The 11869-nt window shown below is 44.1% G+C and overlaps 1 protein-coding gene across 1 annotated transcript; it reads right to left on the reverse strand.

Annotated features, from left to right (window-relative positions):
• Positions 1-10855: 10855 nt before the first annotated feature.
• SMIM13 (small integral membrane protein 13) lies at positions 10856-11661 on the reverse strand. Its single transcript, XM_009884198.1, has 2 exons — positions 11646-11661; positions 10856-11049 (listed from the first exon to the last, which is right to left on the reverse strand). The coding sequence occupies exons 1-2, from the start codon at positions 11659-11661 to the stop codon at positions 10856-10858; spliced, it is 210 nt and encodes a 69-aa protein (XP_009882500.1).
• Positions 11662-11869: the final 208 nt, after the last annotated feature.

Raw genomic sequence — 11869 nt, forward strand, 5'->3', positions numbered from 1 at the left:
CATTCCTGCCTTGGGCTGCTCTTTCTCAAACCAGCATGGAGAAGAGGAATATGGGGGTCTGGACAGGAAAATCAGGCAGATGTTCTTAAGGTTCACAGAGAGTGCGCGTAGGCGATGCTTAGCTCCCCTGCAATAAGCAATCCTACATACATCCCCGCCCGGCTGGAAAAGCGCAATATGCCATTTCAGACACTCATTTCCCGGGGGAACGTGTGCCAGCTGCAGAGCTAAGTAGCCGCACATCTGCAGTGGGTGTCCTTTGGCACAGGGAGGGCTGAATCGCCAAGCAAGGCTTAAAGGAGCTTCAGGCAATTGAACAGCATTTAATTTTGAAGCGCAGGTTTGAAAATTACTTTCTGACAAAATGCATTTGCTTTCTTTTACTAGTTAGAAACATCTTGGGAAAGTTCTTTTTCATTTACTCTGACTGCTCCTCCACTAGCAGCACACATGCCTCATCCCATTTTTGCCTTTTTTTTTCCCCCTCATATGGAGATGAGGATGACACAACTGCAACCAATATGTACCTTACATGGTGAGAACGTACAACCAGCTGAATGAGTTTCCACTTCTACAGTGTTTGCACATTTTTGTTTTTCTCTTCACGACATTTAGGAACAAACTCTCCAGAAGCTTATTCTCAATGCTTTACCTAATGACACAAGTAAAGCCTTCTATCAGCAAAGAGCTGCCCGGGCAATGAACAGCAGGGGCAGCTGGCAGCACAGGAATACCGGCCAGGTATTTGGGCACTGTGCTCGTTAGCAGAGAACCAGACAGGGAAGCGTCAAGACAGTCACAAGCTGCTCCTGTGCCACAAACCAACAACACTACTATTGGAGGAAACGAAAGCACCCGCTCGGAGGGCAGCACGAGATACCAGACCATCCCCACGCAACCTAGATTCCTGCGGTGGACTAGTTTTCCAGCAGATGGATGTGCCCCGGGCTGTGCCAGCGCAGAGGGCAATCCCACAACTCACTTATTTCATATGGAGCCACTGCAGCTCAGCAGAGGAGCTCCGCTACTGATGACTTTTTCTGCTCAGAGTCCCGTAATAGCACAGGAGCCTGTGGCATCTCTTCCCCAGCAAACCAAAATCTTTGGAGCAACCCATCCCACCCACTTCACAAGGAATAACTTCAGCAGAAAACGCTGACCTCTGCTTCCATGCAAGACAACAGAGAAAGAAATCTCCATACCCTGTGAACATCACTGTTTCCCGTTCCTTTTTTTAAAAAAAGCAATCAAGTAGAAAAGTGAAATACAGTGTTTTCTACCTGAATGCATCCATGGCTTCCCAGGAGGAAATTGTATGATGAGCAGCCAGAAGAGCACTTCAGCAAACTCCCCTTTCCATTCTTCAGCAATGTTTCTTTTCCACAGACACAATGATAAAGGCACAAACCTTACGCACAGAAAAGCCACAGCTGTGGCCCCATCACCAGCTGAGATGCATCTATTTTTAAAGCTCATTCCATGCACATGGCAATGAGTCCTCCAGGCCTGATTTGTCTCTAGCCCTTGCACATTAGGTAAAGAACACACACGCACACACAAAAAAAGGCTTTCTAAACCCTACCTTTTGACAAGTAGAAACTCATTACCTTTTCACAGCTTCCTTACACAGGTGAAAACAAGTACAGGGAGGATGGGACAGTCTCACACCTGCAGACTGCAGCACCTAAGCCCAAGAGCAGAGCCCAGCTCTGAGCTCTGCTGGCCCTGGTCAGTGTGCAGAGTATCCCTGGCCATGGGCACAGGTGGGTACCAAAGGCTGCCGTCTCCTCCCTTGTGCTGCACTGAATGCTGGTCTCCTGCTGATCGTCCTGGGCTGCATAGGGAAGAGTGTGGCCAGTAGGTCGAGGGAGATCATTCTCCCCCTCTACTCAGCACTGGTGAGGCCACAACTGGAATACCGTGTCCAGTTTTGGGCTCCCCAGTTCAAGAGGGCCAGGGAACTGCTGGAGAGAATCCAGCGAAGGGCAACCAAGATGATTGAGGGATTGGAGCATCTCCCTTATGAGGAAAGGCTGAGAGAGCTGGGACTCTAGCCTGGAGAAGAGAAGGCTGAGGGGAGACCTTATTACTACTTACAAATATCTAAAGGGTGGGTTGAAGGAGGATGGAGCCACACTCTTCTCGGTGTTTCCCAGTGACAGGACGAGGGGCAATGGGTGCAAGTTGGAACATAGGAAGTTCTGTTCCAACACACGGAAGAACTTCTTTACAGTTTGGGTGACAGAGCACTGGCAGAGGCTGCCCAGGGAGGTTGTGGAGTCCCCTTCTCTGGAGATTTTCCAAACCCGCCTGGATGCAGTCCTGAGTAATGTGCTCTAGGCAATCCTGCTTTAGCAGGGGAGTTGGACTAGATGATCTCTAGAGGTCCCTTCCAACTCTGAAGATTCTGTTCATAGCAGCAAACATGATGGCTATTTGTAAAATAAAGGAAATTATTTTTTTTTTTTCATTCTGGACTTTGGAGACTTTTCTAGTTAGGGGATGTGTGTCTGCGTAGTATTCCATTGGTTTTGTTCTCTGAGCATCTCTAGCTACCAGCCTGCCAATGTCTGAGAAGGTAAGAACCTCCTGTTGGGTCAGGCCGTGGTGCACACAGCCCCATGTTCTGTTTCTAACAGGGGCAGACGGGTATGCGCAGGGTACACTCACAAACCTGACTCTCCCCAGTGCTCGCAATCGTTGGACCAGGGACGTTAGGAAACACAGCCCTGCCTGTACCTCTCATTATCCTATGAACTCAGGATTTGCCCACGGAAATCTCTGTTAGCCTGTATCTGGAGGTTCACAAACATATCTTCACGATATCCCGTGGCAGCAGGTTGGAGGCTTTCGTTACCTCCTGTAGGAAGTGCATTTGTTTATCTACACATGGGACATTGCGAGAAACCTGTTGCTGTAGCCACCACTGAAGTACTCGGCGTTCCTAGAAAAAACACAGCTTTTGTCATGTACCTACACCTTGAAACAGTGTCCTCGGTCTGTTGTGTCCCTTCCCAGAGCAGAAAGCGCACACCGAACCCCGCCAGCCCCACACTCTCCTCTTCTCAGCACACTTTTTTCCTTTCCCTAGGACAGGCTCACCCCATTGTCCCTCACAATTACTTTTGAAACATCCTCCAGTCATGGTTCCAGAGTGGATGATGAGGACATCTCACCTAACATTAACTGAGAGGAAGGGTAGTGGAGAGGGGAGAAAATCTGGCGTGATTGTTGTGTTCCCTGATGTGATGTGATGGATGGACGGATCCTGGCTAGTCAGCCTCGGGGTGGAGTCCGCGCAAGAAAACAACAGAAGCACTGTCTGGTTTAGGACCCAAACATCACAGGCGCAGGAGGTTGACTTCAGCCGTTCCTTCTGCTGGCGGAGGCTTCTTCCTCCTGCCCAAGCCCCCGCAGGGCAGGTAGGCGGCCACAGCTGCAGTGGTCCTGCACATGGGCAAGCAAGTCCCTTCCAGCAGTGGTCCCATGCCCCCAGCAGCAGCTCCTGCACCGCGTGGAGCTGCCCACCACCAGGCAGAGCTGCAGTGTAACAGCCAGCGTCAGCCCCGGTCCTGCTAGGTGATTACAGACAGCCCAATTTTTAATCCTAAAACTCTCAGGCTTGAGTTAGACAGCCTCGCCAAGTGCTGGGGATCATTAACACAAGCGCAGGAGCCCTCCAGACCCAAACAGCAGACGAAGGACTCTTCAGACACACACCTGCACAGCTGGAATAAGCCTTATTTTCCTGGCAAGCCACATGGACTGAAAAAAAGAATTAATTTGTCTTTTTTTTAAATGCCAGCAGCTCTCTATGTGTAAATGTTAGATCTGCTAATGGGGACTCGCTGCTACTCTGAGATAATAAATGAGAGGCTCAATAAAGGGAAAACAGGTTTCTCCAAAGCCTTGTGCAACGAAATGCTCCCTCCACCTCCCTTAGCCTGAATACAGAGATTCATCAGCAGGATAACTCACAGGGCTCCCACTCTATCTTTCTCTCGTTCCTCTTCTCAAGGATTTCTGTCTTTACTGCAAAGAAAATGTGACATAGGATCCTGTCCCCAAGTCTAATATTAATAACGGGGGGAACATTTTAAAGCAAGCTGATCATGATTCTTTGTTTTACCTGCTTGGTAAACCAGCAGGATTTAAACCAGCTCTGGTGGGGGTGGCATTTCACTTCATCTCTGCAGCGAAACCATGAGGAGCCGCAGCTGTGAACTGGTTTTGAAGAGATCTGGAGGGCAGGCAGCTTGCCCGTGCAATTAGACCAGAGAACAAATCCATAAACCCAAACCATTTCTTTAAGCTGCTCTTTACAACATTACGGTATATTTGTATCCCTGAGATGTGAAGAAATGCTGCTGTAGTGTGTTTTGTTTTGTTTTGTTTTTCTTTAATAAGGTGACAGGTAAGCAAATCAGCTCCATCTTGGCACTTTTGAGACCTCCCTTCTTGGGGCAGATAATATTTGAGGTCGCTTTCCTTTGCAAAGCAAAATCCAGTGTTCCTCCTGTGCCGCAGAGCGATGCGCAAGCCCCCCTAGACACAGGACTCCACGTGTCATGCAGGTTTTTTGGCATGAAGCATACAGCCAAACAAGAAGCAGGCTCAGCCCGTGCAAGGGGCTGCCTTGTACTTCCCAGTCCCGCTGAACCCCAACAGAATTACTAAAAACAGCGACAGGAAACACAAAGCAGCTCAACTGCGTGGCCCTGATGGAAGCTCAACGTTTCTCCTCCTCGGTGGACCTCTACCCGCAAAGCTTGAAGGCCCGTGCCATCTAGTGGTGAAAAGCCAGTCCCAAAGCTCCCTCTCTACCCATCTTGGATACTAAAATCCTCCAGGATTTCAGACTGGATCTGCACTGCGAGCAATTAACCCGTTTAAGCAGCCAGTCCAGGGATAAGCACTTTCCCCTATCCATGCCGTCACTCCAGGATTCAGGAGAAACGTGAGGACATCCTGGAAATCAAGACAGGGAAAAGCAAAATCAAGTCTGCCCTCAGTATCTGTATCCTTCGGAAAGCGCAAAAACTAAGACTGCAATAAGCCTCGATGGTAGTACTTAAACCTTGCAATTGTTAAATAAACCTTGTTATTTGGGAAAATAAGGAGGCTAAGACAGAAAGTCAGTAGAAGACCTCCAAATCAGAGCCACAAAGTGAAATTCCCAACTCCCTGCCTTCTGCCTTGGTTCGCCCCCCTCACCCCCTCCACTGCCGTGGAAGAAGGATGAGCATTCTCCCACACGGCAGTAGTACCTGTGCCTGTTGTTTGTGAATGTGCCCCCATCTCACCGGCACCACAAGTTGATCCAACCAGTTCTGTTCCTGGAGAGACAAAGGTCAAGTCGTGCCAGGATCTGAAGTCACAGCAGATGCGGTGCCGTCCAGCCACAAAACCAAGAGGGCTTTAGGGGTTTATCAGCACCAGAGAATGCAATCACTGCTGCAGACCTGGTGTGCCTGAGCTTGAGCAGCATGTTTCTCGCAGCCTCCAGTGCCCTGCACCAAGCTCAGCCCTCTCACAACCGCTCAAGAACCCCAGGCAGTGTCTCCCGTGTCTTCTAGGACATTCTCAAAGCAGGGTCTTACAGAACTCGAAGGTAGCAACTCTTTACATTCTTAAAAGCCAAAACCACTCATTTTGGAAACAACAGGTGCTCAACAGACTTATTTTGATGCATTCTACCACGGCAAGGATGCTGCCTGACATTTTTAAACACGGAAAAGGCTAACAGCTGATCAGCTGGCATTGAAGGGCTGATTTGAAGCACAGGAACTGCAATTAACTCAAAATAAGCAAGAAGTTCTCAGAAAGACAGAAGGCTCCTGATTAGGTCCTTAAATAAGAAGGAGCAGGGCACTGTGCTAGGAAGTTCAAGACCGACTGTAATAAAATTTTAGTGTTAATGTAGCCCCAGTGGTTCAACCTAGCACACAGCAGCAGCAAAACTTGCTTCAAGCCAGAGCTAGTGTTATTTGTGAACACACACATTTGCTGATAGGAGGCTTTCAACTCCCCACGTGGGATGTTAAAATACTCTAGCACAGAGGAGAGCAAATTGATACGATGTACAGCAAGCTATCCTCCCCGGCAGCAGTTCCAAGGAGGACACAGGGTACCCATACCTTCTCGTTTCAAAACTCTGCAGTCATCTGCGAAGAAGGCTGGAAGTTTTAATGGGGTGGAAGTCAGCTGCGTGACTTGCACAGCACACAGACCCCAGCATGAGGGATTCAGAGACAAGCCCCTCTCAGGCCACAGGTCCCTGATACAGAATACACATCTTCTTACCCTTCTGAGTCCAGGTATGCTGCCTGCATTCAGGATGAATCCCTGTGGCAGTCCGGGCACAGCAGGCTAGCAGAGGGAGGTACACCACAAACAGTCTGTGCGCAATACTTTGACAATGACCCCCAAAGTGACCACATTTTGGCCCCATCCCATCCTCCTCTAGCTATTAGGGCCTCTTCGCTAGCAAAGCTAAGGGAACATTTGTATTATCCATTTCCCATTGTGGAAACTGAAAAGGCCAGTGAATAGAAATGCAAGAAAATAAAGTCAAAGAGGTAGTATTTCACCTCACTGTCCCCATTTGTAAAAACCAGGATGTTAAGTCTTGGCTTGAATTCTACTGATGAAAGAGGTCTCCTGCCTTTACGAGACTTCTCCCCCATATTTCCATAGCAGTACCTCCCCTAAAAGTGTCTATGCCCCAAAAGCTCTCAGACATTATCACTGGTTAGTTCTGGTGTTTGCCCATGGTGCTGCTCTGCCCACCCACAGGTCCACCTTGTCCTTCTTTTTGCCTGAAGCCAAGTCCAACATTGCTACAGATCAACATAAGCACTAGACCAGATGCAAACTCTTCTCAGGCAGTCTATGAAGTAGTGTGAAAAAGCCTCCATTCTACCCAGCTTTCAGCAATAATGCTTTGTATGCTTAACAGAGGCAATTAGGGATGAAGCATGTTCTCATTTCCTTCTCCATCTTCATTTTCAAAGGAAGAACTTACTACTTCATCAACTTACTTTTAGAAAAATTAAGAAGTCTAAAACCAATCTTAAAAGTATCGAGAACAAAGGAGGGAAGAGGTGGGTTGATTTTTGTTGGGTTTGTTGTTTGTTTGGGTTTTCTAATTGCTAAAATGAAATGACAACTTTCAAGGATCAGGCAGAAAAAATACCTTTAATAACTACTCCTCTAAAAGATATACCCTAACCTGCCCTTTAAAATTAAGTAATCTGTAGGTATTACACCAGCTAGAATGTGACTTTTGACAAATCTGCTTTTGTAGTGTTGCACTCTCAAACAAGAAGTCTTATTCCACAAGCAAAATCCCTTTCAAAAAAAAGTCAGAAAACCACTCGGATCAAATATTCCTATCAAGTCTGGTTACTTTATTTTTTCATCTGTGCAGTCAGTTAAAAGAACAGTTAACAATGAAAACAGACAACCACAGAAGCTTTAGGTACAGTATCATAACACTGAAGCAAATGACCACACTGAACACATTCTTTGTGCTGGTCATTTCCAAACAAAAAGAAATACATACACGGGTGTAGTTCAGTGTAAAACCTGATATTAAGCAGCAAGTTGCTCACAAATTGCAGCACAGTATATGGCATTGACTGCAACAGCTACAGCAGCAGTGCTTAGTGGATGAAGTGCACAGAATTAGCCTCACAGGCAAACATTAAATCACCACAATAATAACCTTAGTGGCTCCCTAACAGGTCTGAATTATGCAATTCAGCACAAACAGCGTTGTTTACACCACTCAAGTTTCAGCAATAGCTTTTGTATTTTTTTTCCACCAGTCTACACTGTGTTTGTTCCAGCCTTCATTGCAGTAACTGTTTTCAATTAACTGTCACATACAACATAGGTGATTACTGCTTATTCAAAGTTACACAGCCCCTGCAACAAAGGTGATATGACTACATTTAAAATAAGAACCCCAATTACATTCAAGAGAATGGCTGCAACAATAAGGCAATAAACAGTTTTAAAAATAGATCCTACTAAACAAAACAAACCGTGTAACCTGTTGCCTTCATAAGCTTTCAGACTTGAATGGGTCCATTCAAAGTGAAGTGCTTACCCACCAGTAACGTTTCAGAAGTACATTGATAAAAATATTCAAAGACATGAGTATATTGGACTGCCAGCAATCACAACCCAGGTCTTATCACAAGTACACTTTCACACATACAGCTTTGCTTTTACAGGTTTGCATGAAGTGCCCTGTACAAAGATTTTACTAGAGAAAAGATTTTACTAGAGACTCCTTCAGGAGAAATTATGCATTGACAGAAGACATCAGCATTCCAAAATTCTTCCAAAGCACATAATATAAACCTTTGGCCTGCTACTAATAGGATCATTAAAGTTATGCACTGGGCAGACAGCATTATTGGCAGCTATGTCACAGCAACATCAAAAAAAATAGCATCAGCTCTTTAAAAAAGAAAAAAAGACTGAATATAACTTTGAGGAGTGAAATGTACACCTACATACAGCAAGGAAGGGAGAAGGAAGTTGTTTGGCTAGAGCAGATAAGCTACCCAGAGGTTCCACATCCATCTTATTGCATATTTGATCAGTGTCAGCATTCAAACCCACATGGATTTTTCCTTCATTAACTTGCTCCAGAGTCTTGATTCTTGCACCTTTAGAGCTACCCTGACTGGCTATGTATATTGCTGTAACTTCACATTTCTTCACAGCTACTGGAAGCAGAGACTAAGCTAACTGTTACTCATCTCAGCCAGGGATACTACAAGCATCAGCCTTTTGCCATCTTCTGTGTGCTAAAGTCTAGGTAAAAGTGAAGTGCAGCGGAGTGTCAATATTCTATGTCAGTATCAAAAAAAATTAAAAAAAAAACTTTATTTGCAAGCCTATGTTAGCAAAGCTCAAGACAAAGATGCTAAAGATATTTCTTAAGAAAAATACACCAGTACTTGGTTAGCCCTGATAAACTGCAAGTCTCATCATGTGAAAAGACAATGTCACAATATTCTTGTGTCTAAGTTGTGCAAGGCAAACAACTGAAAGCAGCAGGAAATAAAATGTGATTGCTTTTGCTCAGTTTGAATAAGTGCGAGTTTTACTAATTAAAAATCATTAGGCATTCCATTGCAAGCAGACAGGATAGAGGAAGGAGACTATCAATATTTCTCCACGTACTTAAAGGATACGTGCATAGTACTGCCTAAACCTGCTTGAAAATGTAACCCTGTAATACAAAGATTGCTTATATATACGTGCTAGTAAACAAAACAAAGACTTTTAGACTCCAAAAGAAGGTCAGGGCTGATCGTATATATTTTAATACTGAAACATCCAAATAATCTTATGAAGTGAATGTTCTCATTAGCTTCTGAGCAGTACTCACATGACAAAACTTAAAGGCACTAAAAGAGTGCTCTTTTCCTACATGTAGACCTACTTGACGAAAAAGCTAAATTTTGCTGCTTTTAGCCATATAAATGAACCAAATCACAAGTTTGGGAGTCATAGGTTTAAATTTCTTAACAGCTGAAAGTACGAGACCAATTCTGTAGTCCCGTTTAAAAGTTTTTATACGGGGAACATTGATCCAAACACCACCACATATCCAAGCTTTGAGAGAAAACTGAAGCTGTTTGTGACAAGACGTGTTGGTAGTTACCCCTCATACACACAGAGGTGGTATGTGCATGTTCCTCCTCTTCCCAAAGAGCTCATGCATCAGTCTTCCTAGTTGCTAAATAAACAGAAGTAGAACTCTTCATTCTGAAGTGCAATGTCAAAATAGCTGTATAACTCACCCTCAAAGAAAACAGGAGCAACTGCTTATTACTGGTAAAAATCAGTAAGTCCTCCAGCAAACACGAGGTACCAAATTCATTGCTATAACACTATTGAAGTGTTACAGTGACATTTACCAAGTTGGTGAGAATGCCTTAACTGATTCCAGGAAAGAAGTTATGTCAGGTACCACATACCTGATGTAAAGGTGTACAAAGTGAACACGAGAATTGCTTAGTATCCAAAAAGCCAAGATACACTTCAGAATACTAAACAGTTCGTACATAACCTAGGCACCTTACCCCTCTCCAACACAAGTTGGACTTTGAGTAAAAGGTTCAGGAAAAACTTACAGAAACCTAGCAGGACTGTTTAACCTGTAACCCTTCTTATACCAAACCCAAGAAAACAGGTCTTACCACCCGATTCCTTTTTTACCTTTTTTTTTAAAGGAGATAATAAAAACCTCCAAATCATGTGCATCTAATATTGATTTTTCATATTTCAGTTATACTTTTTATATATATAAGAACATAACTAAAATCTCACTTTAGAATACTTTCTAAAACAAGATATTCTTTCAACCATTTTTCAAGTTCACATGCATTCTCTCGGTTGAAGAAAAAATATATACTCATGTAGTTAAGGAAATAAAACTCAATTTCACTATATGCAGTTACAGTGCTGTAAAGAAAAAAATAATTTAGAAACCATTTCGAATCTGAAATGTTTACTATGTTCAGACTAATGCAAAGGCTAAGCCTATGGTCCAGGACCTCTTTTAAATCTGTGTACAGAGACAGGAACTACAGCAGCTCAGCATTTTTCTGATGGAGATTTCTCTCCACCCCTCCTTTCTTTCAGTATTCTATGGCTTGCTGCTGAAGCCCTCCCTGAACCTCTACCGAAGTAGCATACATTGGCAGTTCAGAAGGTCCCCAGGTATTAATATTACCTCTTAAGTCAGTTTTTCAATAAGATCAAACCACTGAATGACACAGTGCAGAGGTGCTTAACCATTCATAGTTAGTCAGAAGTTCAATGGAGTACTTTAAGTTGTGTCTTCTGTAGGTGCCCTTCGCTGTCGAGCAGATTTCTGTCTACCTCTCTGGGGTGAGGGTGGAGTCTCCTGTTCAGCTTCAGTCTCTGAAGGCTCGTTGTCTCCCTGTTGGGACCCCGTATCACCTATCAATTCTCTCAGGAATTTGAATTTAGACAAAAACAATTGCCAGACCACGTACCAGCCTGCAGGAGAAAGAAAAAAGGTACTTCTTAATTACTTCATACAAATTGATAGTCAGGCAAAGTACACCAGGTAAGTGAGACAAAAATTTGATCAGCTCCCATTTCCTAATTGCCAACTCTCAACCCCAACACCTGTCCACAACATATCCACTCCTTTCTACAGTCCTATAAATACCCATTCGACTTGATAAAGTTTGCCCTCATCTGGAAGCAAACATTTACGCTCCAGGCAAGGACCTAAGCATTCCAATTTGTACTGCCACAGCAAGCAGTAAGTGGGTGATCACCATCACACAGATAAAGGTTTTAACTGTCAGGAGAAAACAAATTTCTGTGGTTATACCTAAAACAAGGGCTCAGGATTTGTTACACAGGCACTGTAAAAAGGTAGCACTAGGGTTTCTACCCTCATTCAGTAAACACATAGTTCTGAAAACCTCATTTTAAAAGCTGCATTACATAATCACTATTAAGCACACTTGTGGAGATCTTGAAATTAATACCATGTTTTATAATAAATCTTATTCTGAAATGCAGGTCTTCCTTATTATGTTCACTAATAGACCACACCCCCCAAATTCAAGGCATCCCCTCACCATGCCGAAACGCCATTAAAGTAAAATTAACATTCTCCGGTAAATTTGTGTTCTGCTCCACTCCGAAAATATTCTGGGTCCTAAAACTATGCAAATAAAGAGTTGAGATGGTCACATTTCTAGAATATCTCTTGAAAAATATATTGAAGATCCAGCTCCTCCTCTCTCTTGTATAAGTGTTTCTATATAACAGGTAGCCAAGGATTTTAAAAAAACAGACATAA

Source organism: Charadrius vociferus, unplaced genomic scaffold (assembly GCF_000708025.1).
Source record: "Charadrius vociferus isolate BGI_N301 unplaced genomic scaffold, ASM70802v2 scaffold444, whole genome shotgun sequence".
Taxonomy (NCBI): domain Eukaryota; kingdom Metazoa; phylum Chordata; class Aves; order Charadriiformes; family Charadriidae; genus Charadrius; species Charadrius vociferus.